Source organism: Cervus canadensis, chromosome 6 (assembly GCF_019320065.1).
Source record: "Cervus canadensis isolate Bull #8, Minnesota chromosome 6, ASM1932006v1, whole genome shotgun sequence".
NCBI lineage: Eukaryota > Metazoa > Chordata > Mammalia > Artiodactyla > Cervidae > Cervus > Cervus canadensis.
The window spans coordinates 10,560,807-10,578,363 of NC_057391.1; the positions used below are offsets into that span (position 1 = coordinate 10,560,807).

Below are 17,557 nucleotides of genomic sequence, written 5' to 3' on the forward strand. Positions count from 1 at the left end.
CCTCCTGCCCTCAATCTTTCCCAGCATCAGGGTCCTTTCAAATGAGTCAGCTCTTCGCATCAGGTGGCCAAAGTATTGGAGTTTCAGCTTCAACATCAGTCCTTCCAATGAACACCCAGGACTGATCTCCTTGAGGATGGACTGGTTGGATCTCCTTGCAGTCCAAGGGACTCTCAAGAGTCTTCTCCAACACCACAGTTCAAAAACATCAATTTTTCGGCACTCAGCTTTCTTCACAGTCCAACTCTCACATCCATACATGACTACTGGAAAAACCATAGCTTTGACTAGACAGACCTTTGTTGGCAAAGTAATGTCTCTGCTTTTTAATATGCTGTCTAGGTTGGTCATAACTTTCCTCCCAAGGAGTAAGCGTCTTTTAATTTCATGGCTGCAGTCACTATATGCAGTGATTTTGGAGCCCAGAAAAATAAAGTCTGACACTGTTTCCACTGTTTCCCCATCTATTTCCCATGAAGTGATGGGACCAGATGCCATGATCTTAGTTTTCTGAATGTTAAGCTTTAAGCCAACTTTTTCACTCTCCTCTTTCACTTTCATCAAGAGGCTTTTTAGTTCATCTTCACTTTCTGCCATAAGGGTTAGGAGGGGCAAAATCATGTTTAGAATCAAATCCCATACCAACCAGAGACACTTGGAGGGATCAAACACACCTTGTGTGCACCAGGACCCAGAGACCCCACAGAGATTGAGCCAGAATAGTGTCTGAGTGTCTCCTGTGGAGGTATGGGTCAGCAGTGGCCTGCCGCAAGGACAGGGGCTCTGAGTGCAGCAGATCTGGGTATGCCATAAACCTTCTTGGAGGTCACCATTAATCCACCATAGAGCCACCAGAACTTACGTAGAACTGGGGAAACAGACTCTTGGAGGGCACAAACAAAACCTTGTGTGCACCAGGACCCAAGAGAAAGGAGCAGTGACCCAACAAGAAACTGACCCAGACTTGCCCGTGAGTGTCCAGGAGTCTCTGGCGGAGGCGTGGGTCTGTGGTGTCTGCTGTGGGGTCAGGGACACCGAGTGCAGCATTGCGTTCATGGGACCTTTTGAAGGAAGTCACCACTATCTTCATTACCTCCACCATAGTTTGCCCTCAGGGCAAATGGTAGGGAGGGAACACAGCCCATCAATAGAAAATTGGATTAAAGATTTACTGAGCATTGTCCCAGGGCTTGTCCCACCCATCAGAACAAGAACCAGTTTCCCCCTCAGTCAGTCTCTGCCATCAGGAAGTTTCCATAAGCCTTTTGTCCTTATCCATCAGAGGGCAACAGAATGAAAACCACAATCAAAGAAAACTAACCAAACTGATCTGGACCACAGCCTTGTCTAAATCAAGGAAACTATGACCCAGGCAGTGTAGGGCCACCTAAGATGGACGGGTCATGGTGAAGAGTTCCAACAAAACACGGTCCACTGGAGAAGGGAAGCCCATGAACAGTATGAAAAGGCAAAAAGATAAGACATTGAAAGATGAATTCCCCAGGTGGGTAGGTGCCCAGTATGCTACCGGAGATCAGTGGAGAAATAACTCCAGAAAGAATGAAGAGACGGAGCCAAAGAAAAAACAATACACCCAGTTGTGGATGTGACTGGTGATGGAAGTAAAGTCCTATGTTGTAAAGAGCAATACTGCATAGGAACCTGGAATGTTAGGTCTACGAATCAAGGCAAACTGGAAGTGGTCAAACATGAGATGGCAAGAGTGAACATTGACATTTGAGGAATCAGTGAACTAAAATGGACTGGAATGGGTGAATTTAACTCAGATGACTATTCTATCTACTACTGTGGGCAAAAATCCCTTATAAGAAATGGAGTAGCCCTCATAGTCAACAAAAGAGTGCAAAATGCAGTACTTGGGCACAATCTCAAAGACAACAGAATGATCTCTTTTTGTTTGCAAGGCAAACCATTCAATATCACAGTAATCCAAGTCTATGCCCAGACCAGTAATGCTGAAGAAGCTGAAGTTGAATGGTTCTATGAAAACCTTCAAGATCTTCTGGAATTAACACCAAAAGAGACGTCGTTTTCATTATAGGAGACTGGAATGCAAAAGTAGGAAGTCAAGAGATACCTGGAATAAAAGGCAAATTTGGCCTTGGATTACAAAATGCAACAGGGCAAAGGCTAACAGAGTTTTGCCAAGAGAAAACATTGGTCTTAGAAAACACCCTCTTCCAACAACACAAGAGAAGATTCTACACATGGACAACACCAGAGGGTCAATACTGAAATCAGATTGATTATATCCTTTGCAGCGAAAGATAGAGAAGCTCTACACAGTCAGCAAAAACAAGACCCAGAACTGACCATGGCCCAGGTCATGACCGCCTTAGTGCCAAATTCAGACTTAAATTGAAGAAGGTAGAGAAAAACACCAGACCATTCAGGTATGACCAAATCATACCATTATAAAGTGAAAGTGACAAATAGATTCAAGGGATTATATCTGATAGACAGAGTACCTGAAGAACTATGGACAGAGGTTCGTGACACTGTATAGGAGGCAGTGATCAAGACCATTACTAAGAAAAAGAAATGCGAAAAGGCAAAATGGTTGTCTCAGGAGGCTTTAGAAATAGCTGAGAAAAGAAGAAAAGCTAAAGGCAAAGGAGAAAAGGAAAGATACACCCATTTGAATGCAGAGTCCCAAAGAAAAACAAGGCGATAAGAAAGCCTTCCTTAGTGATCAATGCAAAGAAATAGAGGAAAACAATAGAATGGGAAAGACAGTGACCTCTTCAAGAAAATTAGATACCAAGGGAACATTTTCATGCAAAGATGAGCACAATAAAGGACAGAAATGGTGTGGCCCTAACAGAAGCAGAAGATACTAAGAAGAGGAAGCAAGAATACACAGAAGAACTATACAAAAAAGACCTTCATGACCCAGATAACCACGATGGTGTGCTCACTCACCTAAAGTCAGACATCCTAAAATGTGAAGTCAAGAGGGCCTTAGAAAGCGTAACTAAGAACAAAGCTAGTGGAGGTGATGGAATTCCAGCTGAGCTACTTCAAATCCTAAAAGATGATGCTGTGAAAGTGCTACACTCAATATGCCAGCAAATCTGGAAAATGCAGCAGTGACCACAGGACTGGAAAAGGTCAGTTTTCATTCCAATCCCAAAGAAAGGCAATGCCAAAGAATGTTCAAACTACCACACAACTGCACTCATCTCACACACTAGCAAAGTAATGCTCAAAATTCACCAAGCCAGGCTTCAATAGTACGTGACCCGAGAACTTCCAGATGTTCAAGCTGGATTTAGAAAAGGCAGAGGAACCAGAGATCAAATTGCTAATATCCATTGGATCATCGAGAAAGCAAGAGAGTTCCAGAAAGACATCTATTTCTGCTTTATTGGCTTTGCTAAAGCCTTTGACTCTGTGGATTACAACATACTGTGTAAAATTCTTCAAGAGACAGGAATACCAGACCACCTGACCTGCCTCCTGAGAAATCTGTATGCAGGTCAAGAAGTAACAGTTAGAACTGGACATGGAACAACAGACTGCTTCCAAATCAGGAAAGGAATACATCAAGGCTGTATACTGTCACCCTGCTTATTTAACTTGTATGCAGAGTGCATCAGGCGAAATGCCAGGCTCAATGAAGCACAAGCTGGAATCAAGATTGGCAGGAGAATTATCAATAACCTCAGATATGCAGATGGCACCAATCTTATGGCAGAAAAGTGAAGAAAAACTAAATGGCCTCTTGATGAAAGTGAAAGAGGAGAGTGAAAAAGTTGGCTTAAAACTCACCATTCAAAAAACTAAAATTATGGCATCTGGTCCCATCACTTCATGGCAAATGGATGTGGAAACAGTGGAAACAGTGAGAGATTTTATTTTGGGGGGCTCCAAAATCACTGCAGATGGTCACTGCAGCCATGAAATTAAGACGCTTGCTCCTTGGAAGAAAAGCTATGACCAACCTAAATAGTGTATTAAAAAGCAGAGACATTACTTTACCAAGAAAGGTCTGTCTGTTCAAAGCTATGGTTTTTCCAGTAGTCATGTATGGATATGAGAGTTAGACTATAAAGAAAGCTGAGTGCTGAAGAACTGATGCTTTTGAACTGTGGTGCTAGAGAAGACTCTTGAGAGTCCCTTGGACTGCAAGGAGATCCAACCTGTCCATCCTAAAGGAAATCAGTCCTGAATATTCATTGGAAGGACTGAAGCTAAAGCTGACACTCGAATACTTTGGTCACCTGATGAGAAGAACTGACTCACTAGAAAAGACCCTGATGCTGGGAAAGAATGAAGGTGGAAGGAGAAGGGGACGACAGAGGATGAGATGGTTAGATGGCTTCACTGACTTGATGGACATGAGTTTGAGTAAGCTACGGGAGTTCGTGATAGACAAGGAAGCCTGGCGTGCTACAGTCCACGGGCTCGCAAAGAGTCAGACATGACTGATCAACTGAACTGAACTGAACTGAATATACTAGACTGTTGACTCTGAAGAACACAAAAGATATAGGCATCAGCTCTCTGAGTAATCGAAAATCTGTGCATAACTTATAGTCAGCCTTCCATATCCATAATTCTGCATCTGTGTATTCAACCAAAGTCAGTCAGGTAGTACTTCAGCATTTACTAAAGAAAAAGATCCCCATATAAGCCGATACACACAGTTCAATCCCATGTTGCTCAAGAGTCAACTGAATATTTTACTCACTTCACCTGTCTCTGCTAACAAGTTATATGAAGGCAGGAACTTGTCTGTTTTGTTCATTGCTATATCCTAGGCACTTAGAACAATTCAGCATATAGCTGATGCTCAATAACTATTAGGTGAATTCAAGAACACCATGTTTCTTGAATCTAAAACTCAATTTGGTAGACTATCGATAATATCGAGTAGTATTTTGCTTCATGGTTACCAAATGTGAATATATAAAAAATAAGCTATTTCCTTACCTATTTCACCGTGCTTTGTAATGGGACCTGCATGGATTTTCAATATATCTAACCTTGCTTGTTCGTTTGGTAAATCAATATCTGAAAATAAGAAAATTATAAAAAATTCTATTACAGTCAGGTTTTTTCTTTGTGAAATAGAGTAGGGCATGAGGAGGAGGTTTGGGATAGAGAAATAGACATAGACAAAGACAAATGGACAGCAGGCGAAGAAATTTAACTCACGTATTTTTCTATCTAATCTGCCTGGACGAAGCAAAGCAGGATCCAGTGTATCTGGTCTGTTGGTAGCCATGATCATTTTAACTCTATGCAGAGTATCAAATCCATCCATTTGATTCAGTAGCTAAGAATGTATTTGTGAATATAAATCAAAGGTACATTTTATAAAATAGCCCAACCATTAAAAAACTCAGACACAACTTTTATATGCCTAAAGCTATGAAATGTATTGCTTACAGATAGATATATGATGTGCAGAATGATCATTTGATGGAATATTTTTTTCTTACATAAAGGGATATATTTTTCATGCTAAAAGTTCCAAGATAGATTTTTTAACTATATACCTTTCTACATATATATACCTTTCTACTTTCTATTAGACTAGGTCTAATAAATCTGAAGGCATCCATCTAAGCAAAACTTATGAAACTAAACTATGTGGATCTGATTTCCAATGTTCGAATTTTTTGATAGAATTAGTTTTAAAATAAAAATAATAACTAACATTTCAAGTGCTTATAGTATGTCAGATATAAAATTTACATTAACATAACCGGACACAATGATTGTCTACAAATCTGATAACAAATCCATTAAATATCTTTTCAAATAATTCTATTATACATAGAAATACTGAGACACCTAACATATTTCCTTCGATTTCTAAAGCTTTCTTGAGTAAATGCTGGAAAATCTAACTGCATTCAACAACATCTTTAAAACAAAGCTAATCTAACAATATGTCTATTTCTTCATGTCAACATGTCTAACATTCCCAAAATGTTAACTAAATAGCATATCAGCTACATCAATAAAACTAGCATGTGCTGCTTTAAAAATAACTCAATTCAAGGCTTCTAAACGACCCTACAACTAATTTTGAAATACTGTGTATTTTCTGAGCAGACCAGAAAAATTTATAAAAAACAGTTTTCAAATACCCCCACTGAGACAGAAACTGACAATGTGTTACCTATGCTACCTATCTATTTATAGAAGTTGGAAAATGTGTTTAAAATCTTGCCATCACTTTCACAGAACTTAGAGTGGGAAAAAGCTTTAATATACATTTCAATATCCCAGCATCCATCTTCAATAATCAAAACAATTTTAGCTTTCTTTTGTTGTCAACAATAGAGGAAAGTATCACTAATTTTCAGAATAGCCTAATACATAATCACAACTCCTTTGTTACCAGTTTTAATATATTTGTCACTTGTAAAATATCTCAATAAAACTAATACAAGTCACATTCACAACACAAGTAGAATATACAATTTAAATATTTAAATGGTCAGTCTGCTCAAAATACAGAACAGTAGAGCAGTAAATCAAATGAAAATTTGTGGATATCCCTATTGTTTTCTAGGACTCATTTTCTTACTAGAGACTGTGCCAGACAAAAGTGCTCATTCCTGTCAATATTATCGAATTTCATACATAAATGCATTCTTCATTTAAACCATTGAACATATTTTGACTTTCAAATATCCAATGTATACTTATTCATTTTATAAATACTGACTTTCTTCTAAACCACTTTTACCAAATATTACCTCCATTAAAGTTCTCTGAATCTCTCTATCAGCTGAAGTACCCTCAGAAAACCGACGACCACCTAAAATAATGATATGGAAACTTATGTGTTACTCTTCCTCTTTAAGCATCATTTAAGAAAACAATACGAAAACGTTAGTTCTAGGCTTTAAAGTATTAAGATGAAAAGTAATTAACAAAAATTATACTGATAAAATTAGAATTGATTTTGGTTATGTTTCTCATTTTCTCAATGTTAAAGTTTATTAAGATTGGTTAAACTTTAAGAATTAAAAAAATAACATTCATCTTGCTACTTCACAGAAGTTGCAATTAGAGGTAAAAAGAGATGGAAAAGTTTTAGATTTAAAAAAATTTTCCTAACACTTTCAAGAAAAGTTTAAAATAAATTTTAAAAAGTGTTATTCTTACCAATAGCATCTATTTCATCCATAAAAATGATGCATGGCTGATGGTCCCTGGCATAATTAAACATTTCTCTGATCAAACGAGCACTTTCACCAATGTACTTGTCTACTATAGAACTAGATACAACCTGATTAAAGGAAAAACATTAAGATAAACATAAGACAATTAAAATTTAATTTCAACAACTACACAAAGAATCTTCCCTTTACCTTTAAGAAATTGCAATCCAGCTGGCTAGCCACAGCTCGTGCCAAGAGTGTTTTTCCTGTACCTGGCAATGAAAAAAGAAGTAATTTTTGAAAAGCAATGTAAATTTGAGGGAAAGTAAGATAAATTTTCAAAAGCTTTTAAGAATGTAATCCTTTGAATAGTAAATTTTGCAAAAGGAGGCTACGTCCTGAATAGAATTTCCATTTGATTCAAAACATCCTAATTTTATTTTAAGCCAACCAAATACATAACTCTAGAAATATATCAAACCCTACTTACTAACAGCCTATGATGGAAACTTACACATTAAAATCCATTGGTCTATACTGCACACTGAGTGAATCTTTACTTATGATATTTACATATGACATTTCGGTATGATACTGTAACATTAAGTATTGGCTATTTGGAACTATTGATTCAGTGGATTATTAAAATCTTCTAAACACTGGCATTTTCCAATATACAATATTTTAAAAATCACATTTGCTAATACCATAACCAATCTCACCCTGTCCTGTATTAACACATTGGAAAGTTGTCAAGCTCACAGTACCAGATATAAAGTTTTCAAAAACTCAAATTTTTGTGCGAAAGTTCCAATTTTATAAATGGTTACAGATGGAGTCAGTTGTTTAACATGATTGGCTAACTTCATTCATTTTTTAAAAAATATGTGCAAGGTTACCAATAACCAGTCTGATAATTAATTGTAAATTTTCCTTTCAAGTAAAATGGTACTCTGTGAAAAGCAGTGAATTTAGCAGACAACTGAATAACTGCACAAATGGTTTTCTTGGAGATATCTACCATATTAAGAATGCAACAGAAGTATTTTAAAGTATTTTCCATTTCCTCACAAAATACAAGACATTATTCGAGGATCAAAAGTTCATATTTTTACAAGTTTATCAAGGACATTTTAAAGTGAAACTGGCCTCTTTTCATACTGCACATGTTGAGTGGCCACAAAGACAGTGACTATTGTAATATTTTGTGCCATTGACTTAATTGATTCATGCTACATCATGAGCAGCCTTGCACCATCAGCACAGATGTTAGCTGCCTTTTTTAATGTGTTGACATCTTAGTATTACAAAAGTAAGTTCTGACCTGGCAGATGCCCTGAAAGCATCTCTGGGATACCCAGAGGTCTGTGAACCACACGGGACAACTGGCTAGAATCACACAGCATGTTAAGATATATACTTATGAAACATAAGACTAAGCAAGCCTAAGAAAATTTTAGACACACATCTCCAGTTGCCTCCTTACTCTGAACAGAATGAAGGCTGAAATGGTGACATTAAATATTTCCATCTTATTGTTTTATTCATTGATTCATACTGAGATAGACGTAGCTTAATACCAACCTGGTGGTCCATATAACAAACAGCCTTTTGGAGGTATTATTCCTACACGCTGGAATAATTCTGGGTTTGTAAGAGGTAATTCTATTACCTAGAAAAGAAGTTGCAGGTTTCTTAAAGAGTTAACATTTTAACGTACTTTCAAATATTTTAAGTACAGTATGAGCTGTTACGTACACGCATAATTCATAATAGATCCAGAATTTGGTGCTATGTAAAACCATTTATATTAGAGGTCTTTTTTCAGGCAGATGTAAGATATCTCTTAAATCTAAAGAGCTTAAAATATTTTAAAAATTAATTAAAAAGCATGTGGCAGAAATTCCCTGGTGGTCCAGTGCCTAAGACTTCACACTCTCAATGCAGAAGACTGGGCTGGGGAACTAGATCCTGCATGCTACAATTAAGATGAGGACAGTCAAATAAATACATAAAAATACTCATTTTTTAAAAAAAGCATGTGGTAATTTGTACTGCTTATTTAGCACACTTGTTAAAATAACCACACACTTGGCGGGCGTGATGGTTGCACAGGCATATAACCTGTCAAAACATACTTGAACTGTACATTTAAAAACATGTACATTTAAAATTTCACTGAATATAAATTATGCATCAACAAAAACATTATACTACAAAAAAATCAGTTAAGCAGAAAAACCCAAAAAGGTCCACACTTTTGCATTTGAATATAACAAAAATTATTATAAAATTTCCACTAAAAGAAATGTTATTTAAAATTTTCTTAGGTTGGCATTTTGTCATAGTAGTCTTAACAAAACCATAAATTCTGCTCTTAATGTTCTAGTTCAGTTCAGTTGCTCAGCTGTGTCCAACTTTCTGCGACCCCATGGACTGCAGCATGCCAGGCTTCCCTGTCCATCACCAACTCCTGTAGCTTGCTCAAACTCAAGTCCATTGCATTGTTGATGCCATCCAACCATCTCATCCTCTGTCATCCTCTTCTCCCACTTTCAATCTTTCCCAACACCAGGGTCTTTTCTAGTGAGTCAGTTCTTCACATTAGGTGGCTAAAGTATTTGAGTGTCAGCTTCAGCTTCAGCTTCAGCCCTTCCAATGAATATTCAGGACTGATTTCCTTTAGGATGGACTGGTTGGATCTCTTTGCAGTCCAAGGGACTCTCAAGAGTCTTCTCCAACACCACAGTTCAAAAGCATCAATTCTTCAGCACTCAGCTTTCTTTATAGTCTAACTCTCATATCCATACATGACTACTGGAAAAACCATAGCTTTGAACAGACAGACCTTTCTTGGTAAAATAATGTCTCTGCTTTTTAATAGGCAGTTTAGGTTGGTCATAGCTTTTCTTTCAAGGAGCAAACGTCTTTTAATTTCATGGCTGCAGTGACCATCTGCAGTGATTCTGGAGCCTAAAAAAATGAAGTCTGCCACTGTTTACCAGTAACTTGAGAGAGAAACTTTTATTGAATAGTTGTGCACATAAGGTATGATTAAGACATACCAAAATTGTGGGCAATTAATATTCTCAACTGTCTGCAGATGGAAAAGGGGACTGCTTGTTCATGGTGTGTATGTTTAATATTCTCAACTGTCTGCAGTTGTCCATGGTGTGTGTGTGTGTGTAATTTATTCTCAACTGTCTGCCTATGTCCATGGTATGTGTATGTAACTAATATTCTCAACTGTCTGCAGATGGAAAAGGGGACTGCATGTTCATGGTGTGTGTGTGTGTGTGTGTGTGTGTTTAATTAATATTCACAACTGTCTGCAGATGTCCATGGTGTGTGTGTGTAATTAATATTCTCAACTGTCTGCCAATCAAAAAGGGACTGCATGTCCGTGGTGAGTGTGTGTGTGTGTGTGTGAGAGAGAGAGAGAGAGAAAGAGGGAGATTCTGCTCCTATGGCTAATGCAGCAAACCACTGTAAAAGATTTCACTGTTTCATGAAGCACCAGTTCTGTCTCTGCCCTTTCATTAACTACTAAGTGAAAATAAAAGGCTTTATGTTTAAGCCAGTGCTTCCTCAAGTATGGTTAAAAAAAAAATAAAAAAGCTTGGTTTCATAATCATCTGGAATGCTTGCTTATTTTTGTTTTTTAGGCCACACCATGAGGCACATGGTATCTTTGTTTCCCAACCAGGCCTGGGACCCAGGGTCCCAGCACGGGGAGTAGAAGAGTCTTAACCACTGGACAGCAATGCAAGTCCCCCAGAATGCTTGTTTAAATGCCAATTCCTGTGGATTCTACTGCTAATCCATTACATCAAAACCATGCAGAGAGCTTAAGAATCTGCAACTTTAATAAGAGTTCCAGAAAATTTAAAGTGCTGAAATCAGATAATGTAAGCTTTTCTAACTAACCAAATTCATTCCTGAGTATTTCCATCCTAAATTAGGATGAAATCAATAGGACAATGTAATCTTCTTAAAAGAAAATTGTTAAGAAGCTATCCGTACTGTGAAGCAAGGCAATCCTGATTTGATTCTTCACCTAGGAACGTAATTGCTTCTGTTGTTCATTCGCTAAGCTGTGCCCCACTCTGTGACCCCACGGACTGCAGCACACCATTTATGCCACCTAAAGCCAGTATTTCTCTTAAATGACAGTAAACAGCTTTAACAAAATATGTAAGGCACAGATAACTTACTCTATTATAACTTGACTTGAAGTCGCTCAGTCGTGTCCGACTCTTTGGGACCCCATGGACTGTAGCCTACCACGCTCCTCTGTCCATGGGATTTTCCAGGCAAGAGTACTAGAGTGGGTTGCCATTGCCTTCTCCATTATAAGGGTAATAGTATAACGAGGTTGTAGGAAAAACTACATTTCACACACTATCCAAATGTGCTCCAACCCAAGTAAATTACGAGATAATTAAAGTATCAGATGGCATGAGTACTGGATTATATCCATCATTCAATATATTCAGTATATATCAATTATTCTTAGTTTTTACCCCTTCTTTGTCACAAAAAAAAGAGCAAGATTTTTCTAACACCAAATTATATCCAAATTACAAAAACCTGTAATTTTTATAGCTAGAGCTTCAGAGCTATTTTTCTCTCAGCAAAAATACTATTTATATAATATTCAGTAAACATTATTTGGACAAAGTAATTTTACATCCTCTCTCTTCCTTCAGGCATTTCTTTTTCATGGTCACTTATTTATTTTTGATACAAATGTACATGACACGTCTTAACAGACAGCCTACCCACCACCACACAGGTAAAGCCTGGCCCCTAGGACAGAGGTGGGGCAGGGAGGGGAGCTGGGAGCGCTGCCATCTGCCTTCTCAGCCTCCCCAGACTGCAGTCCAGGCTCCAGAGACCCAGACACCACAAGCGCTGGCCTTCATGTATTTTAAAACCAGTACTATTTCTTGGTTAAGTTCAGAGAACAAAGCATACACTACCAACCTCTCTTAATTCCCGAATCTGTTCTGAGAGCCCTCCAATCTCAGAATAAGAAACATTCCCAGGGTCCTCATGAGACATGTTGTAAACCAATGGATCCACTTCTCTTGGCAAATATCTGTAATGATAGAGTGTGTACTTTTCTTTTAAAAGATGTATTTTGTCTCAGCCTACAAAGAGTATAAATGATTTGCTTATACAAGAACCTGTAGGAGATCTTATAAAATCATGTTTAAATTAATCTGAAATTAGTAAAACCAGAAAAATGGCAATATATTCAGTGATCTCAGGAAGCATCTATTTTGGATAAAATCTTCCCTCTATGACAATAAAAGGTTAACTAAATAGCACAAGAAACCTACCTCATGATAGTTAGTGTAGTCATATCCAAAGCAACTCTTGTTCCTGGCTTCAGCTTACTTTTGTCAAGCTAATTTTATAAAACAGAAAGTGTTACATAAACATTTGAAAGAGGGAATAACAGTCTACAAGAGCATAGTTAGAAGCCAAATAATCATTTTTACCCTTCAGAGAGAACACTAATATTAGATTATAAACAACACACAGTAATTCAAAGTTATCTCCCTCTGCCCCTTAAAAAAGTGCCCTTTTTGTGCAATCTCAGTGTGAAATGTGAAACCCCTAATACACAAAATTTGAGGAGGCAACGACTTTGTTTTTGAAGCAGGAACTGACTGCAATGTTTTACTTTCAAAGGCTCACTATTTAATAGTTTTGCTCATCATTTTGATTTTGGCACTGTAGTACAGTGACTTTGGAAGCTGGTACCAAAGTATATGTATAGAAATCCCTTAGTGAACATTTGTGAAGAAAGAAAGGAAACCATCTTACAAGTACGTCCATTAAATTTGTTTTAAAAACTATGGTTTGTGCTCGCTTCGGCAGCACATATACTAAAATTGGAGCGATACAGAGAAAATTAGCGTGGCCCCTGCGCAAGGATGACACGCAAATTCGTGAAGCATTACATATTTTTTAAGGAAGATGTGGTACATATACTCTATGGAATATTACTCAGCCATTAAAAAGAATTTATTTGAATCAGTTCTAATGAGATGGATGAAACTGAAGCCCATTATACAGAGTGAAGTAAGCCAGAAAGATAAAGACCAATACAGTATATTAACACATATATACACGGAATTTAAAAAGATGGTAAGGATAACCCTATATGCAAAACATAAAAAGAAACACAGATGTACAGAACAGACTTTGGGACTCTGTGGGAGAAGGCAAGGGTGGGATGTTCAGAGAGAACAGCATTGAAATAAGTATACTATCAAGTGTGAAACAGATCACCAGCCCAGGTTGGATGCAGGAGACAAGTGCTCAGGGCCGGTGCACTGGGAAGACTGAGGGATGGGATGGAGAGGGAGGCGGGAGAGGGGATCGGGATGGGGAACACATGTAAATCCATGGCTGATTCATGTCAATGTATGGCAAAAACCACTACAATAAATAAATAAATAAAAACTATGGTTTTGAGAAGAATATACTCCATGATCACAGTAGATAAGGGAGAAATGCACTGTTTCCCTCTAGAGATTTTTTTTTATTAAAATTCTAAAGAACAGAAAAAAAATCCCAGTAACCTTCATTCATGCCTTTACTACATGTCAAAAACTATGATAAACATATTTCATGTTAAGTTGAATCATACTAAGTAATTTATTGGCATATTTAGGCAGTGTAACTTATTTGGGTAGAATTGGATAAAATCTATCCTCAGAGATTCAAATCAGGCTCAGGCTGTTTCTCAAAAAAAAGTTACTTTTCAATAGTTTAGAAAACTGCTTGTTAATACAATTTCAGAATCACACAAATTACTGAACCCTTTTCACAGAATTTTGCAGAGTGCTTTGTTTAGGATTTAGTGCCAGTTAAAATGAAGTGGGAGGCTTCCCTGGTGGTTCAGTGGTAAAGAATCTGCCTGCCAATGCAGAAGACAAATGCAGGAGACATGGATTCAATCCCTGGGTCAGAAGAGCCCCTGGAGGAAGAAATGGCACCGCACTCCAGTGTTCTCAATTTCATGGGCAGAGGAGCCTGGAGGGCAACAGTCCATGGAGTTGCAAAGAGTTGGACAAGATAGAGCAAGTTGAAGTGGAAGCAAGCTAAATACTAGGTTTAATATAATGGATTAAACTAAAATATCTCCCAGATACAGTAGTTTCCCCTCCCTTATTTATAAATGGAAACTTTATCATAATAACTATGTATGTATAGTAAAAAATATAGCACATATAGGTTTGGTATATGCCTAGGTTTCAGGCATCCACTGGTAATCTTGGAACATATCCCCCACCGATGAGGGACTACTGTACTTGAAACAAGAGCTTAAACAGAGATCAATAAGAAGTTATTTCATTTGTATCTATAGGCAATATATATTCTGGCCTTTCTAATATTTTTCAGCTTTCAAATGCTCTACTGCCCTCATACAATCATGAAATATCTTTAAATGCCTACTTCTGGCATCCAAAGGGTCCTGAAAGGGACATAAATATCCTTTGTGGGATTAGGCATCTAAAATTTTGATTTAGAAAATATCATCCCACTTATATGTAAGCAAAATCTTAAGACTGAACTTAGTCCCTGGGTAAAATTCCATTCTATAGCCATGTCGGATCAATGTTTTAAAACCCGAACCTGATATAACAAACACTCAGAGAAAGCTCTTCCAGTGAGTTTTTAAAAATTTGCTAAAGACATTTCCTAAAGAATAGAGCAGTACATAAATTGCCTTCCGTGGTTACTAAATAATTCAAATCTATTTGTCAGTTTTTGACTGCAAAATAAAACTTGGAATTCTTTTAATTTGCTTATTTTAATCTAAACCAATTCATACAAAATCAATTTAACCTATAGTAAAGTTGATAAGTAATATTTCTGAATGTCTAAAGTGTAATTTACAAGGTTTAATACTTTCAAGTCTTCTTCAAAAAGAGACATTAAAATAATCAGTTATTTTTCAGTTCTAAGACTCTTTGATTTCTCTGTGTGTAGAGCTGACTGAGCTCATGCAATCAATTAGCAAAGTAGACTACCAGGATGGCTCAGCTGGTAAGAATCTGCTTGCAATGCAGAAGACCTGGGTTTGATCCCTGGGTTGGGAAGACCCCCTGGAGAAGGGAAAAGGCTACCCACTCCAGTATTCTGACCTGGAGAATTACACAGACTGTATAGTCCATGGGGTCACAAACAGTGGGACACAACTGAGTTCTCAGTTCAGTTCACCAGGAGTCAAATCCATGGTTTGAGTTTAGGCTTTGCTAATAATTAGCTATATCTGAACAAGTCACCTTTGGGAGTTATGGGCATAATTTCTAACTTGCCCACCTGGAAAATTAAATAACTTATTTGAAAGCACTTTTGTCAATTATAAAGTACTATACAAATATAAAATGTTACCTGTCGACGACAACCCACAACATATCTCGGTCCATTTGTAGCTTTAACAATGACTAAAGGGGAAAAAAGAAATGAAAAAACAAATTGAAACACAGAAAGTAAAACTAAATATATCCACACTGACGGCAGGCTGAGTTTTATTTCTGTTTTCCAAAGGACAAGACTTGAAAGAAAACTCAGTCTATGCAAGAATATCATCTACCTTCATTATAATCATTTAAGCAATAAGCATTCAAAGATCGTGACAGAAAGGAGGTAAGCCTGCTCTTTTTCTCTTTACTAACAATCTAATACACTTACATTTTTCTTCAGTTAACTGCTTAAGTACTTCACCCACAATCTAATAAAGAAAAAAGAGAGCATTATTTTTTGCCAAGAGCTAAAAAAATAAACCACCATCACCCTCTACATCCCAAACTCCATTACCTACCTGCCCAACACTTTGTAGAGCCTTCAGATCATTTTCAGATTTTTCATACTGCTTGGTAAGTTCTTTTAATTGTTCCCTTACTGAAATAATATAATTTGAACATTTTTAAAATTAAGTAATCTTCGCGAGTTTAAGCCACCAAATCTTAATTTTTGTCTGTTTCACTTTACATTTATTTTTTACTCACTGTATCAAACCACACAAAAGTAACAATGCTGTTTGTAGATGACATGTTTCAAAACGAAATATTACAGAGAAAGCACGTATTTTTATTTTCTTGATCGGCAATACTTACTTCTTTGAGCACATTTTAGGTAACATTCTTAACAGATACAGACCTTCTGACATTTCCGGATCTGAGATTACAAATCCGAATAATAAGAGTTAGACCCTCCTCACTTCATCTATCTACATGGACTGTTATCCTCTGGCTTTTTAACCTAAATAAAGCTCCACAGAATTATGGTTAAGGTTTTCATTCTTTACGTCGGTGACGGTGCATTAAGAAAAAATACAAAACTCTTTTAATAGTTCAGGAGGTAAGGGAAACGTGTGTACTTAATGCAGGACAATTCAAAAACACGAGTAAAGACGAAGAGGGCTATTACTGACCGATACGCCTTATCCCTTAAACCCCATGTTCGGCTTTCCACTCCACTAACAAGCCAACCCCCCCAGAATCTCATCTCTTGCTTGAGCTTCTTTGACTCAAGTCTTTTCCCCGCTCCGGGTCCCGGGGCTGCACCAACACTGCACTCCTTGCACCTCAACCTGGGAAACATCTCTGACCAACTTCTTCCCCACTCTTTCTCGGGTCATTTTCCACGTTCATCTCAGAACTGGGGGTGTTCTGTCTGTCACCTAGACCAGACTAGACCATTTCCACGCCCGAGAAGGCTCGGCTTCCCAAGTTCTGCGCGGAATGACAAAGCGCCTTGTCCCTGGACCGAGGCCTTCTCATCCCCGGGACTCGGTTGCCGAACTAGGCAAAAGGCCTCCGCTTTGTCAGAGACAGAAGCGGGTCCAGGTACGACATTATGTGTTAAGAAAGGTGCACTCACATTCCTTGAGACGGCCGTCAATCTCTTTGTGCTCCAGCAGTTTCTTGCGGTAGTCCTGAAGCGCCTTATCTCTAGGGTCCGCCATGATGAGAAGCCGTCGCTCATAGGGGATGCCGGGAATGGCCATGGCCGCCCGGGCGGGGGAAGGGGCGGGGCGAGGGAGGAGAGCCTCCCTGGAAGGGCAGGTTCCCAGGTGACCCCGCCCCTTCCGGTTGGCTCCTCCTCTGCACTCCACTTCTCCAATTTCTGCGCCTAGGGCGCCGGAACCCGCGGAAGGAGACCTCCACCTATACCGTCCCCTGCTGGTCGGCCTGGGTAGAGCAGGGCGCTGTTCCCTGAGAAGCCTTGGTGTTTTTAAGACATGCTGTCCTGGAACCACTAAAGACTTTGTAATAAACTAATATGAGAATAAAATAGAGAATATACATATTTCTCTAAGTAGCGATGATGGCTTATCGATGTAACACAGATAGCTTGTTGGTATAACGCAATACTATCCATTATCT

General features: G+C 38.1%; 1 protein-coding gene and 1 non-coding gene across 3 annotated transcripts in view; one reads left to right on the top strand and one right to left on the bottom strand.

Annotated features, from left to right (window-relative positions):
• PSMC6 (proteasome 26S subunit, ATPase 6) overlaps window positions 1–17,208 on the bottom strand; it is a 24,630-nt gene extending 7,422 nt beyond the window's left edge. Inside the window, exons 1-12 of one of the 2 annotated variants that reach the window (XM_043470774.1) lie at window positions 17,052–17,208; window positions 15,991–16,070; window positions 15,861–15,900; window positions 15,561–15,613; window positions 12,491–12,558; window positions 12,132–12,246; window positions 8,730–8,817; window positions 7,356–7,417; window positions 7,150–7,273; window positions 6,738–6,799; window positions 5,182–5,302; window positions 4,957–5,037 (exon numbers count right to left, since the gene is read on the bottom strand). In XM_043470774.1, the coding sequence (XP_043326709.1) occupies window positions 4,957–5,037; window positions 5,182–5,302; window positions 6,738–6,799; window positions 7,150–7,273; window positions 7,356–7,417; window positions 8,730–8,817; window positions 12,132–12,246; window positions 12,491–12,558; window positions 15,561–15,613; window positions 15,861–15,900; window positions 15,991–16,070; window positions 17,052–17,178 (1,021 nt within the window). In that variant the 5' untranslated portion in view covers window positions 17,179–17,208. The remainder of the gene's footprint in view (window positions 1–4,956; window positions 5,038–5,181; window positions 5,303–6,737; window positions 6,800–7,149; window positions 7,274–7,355; window positions 7,418–8,729; window positions 8,818–12,131; window positions 12,247–12,490; window positions 12,559–15,560; window positions 15,614–15,860; window positions 15,901–15,990; window positions 16,071–17,051) is intronic. The other variant, XM_043470776.1, reaches the window with a different exon arrangement.
• On the top strand, window positions 13,019–13,125 carry LOC122444391. Its single transcript, XR_006270234.1, has one exon. It is a non-coding gene; the product is annotated as a U6 spliceosomal RNA (small nuclear RNA).
• Window positions 17,209–17,557: the final 349 nt, after the last annotated feature.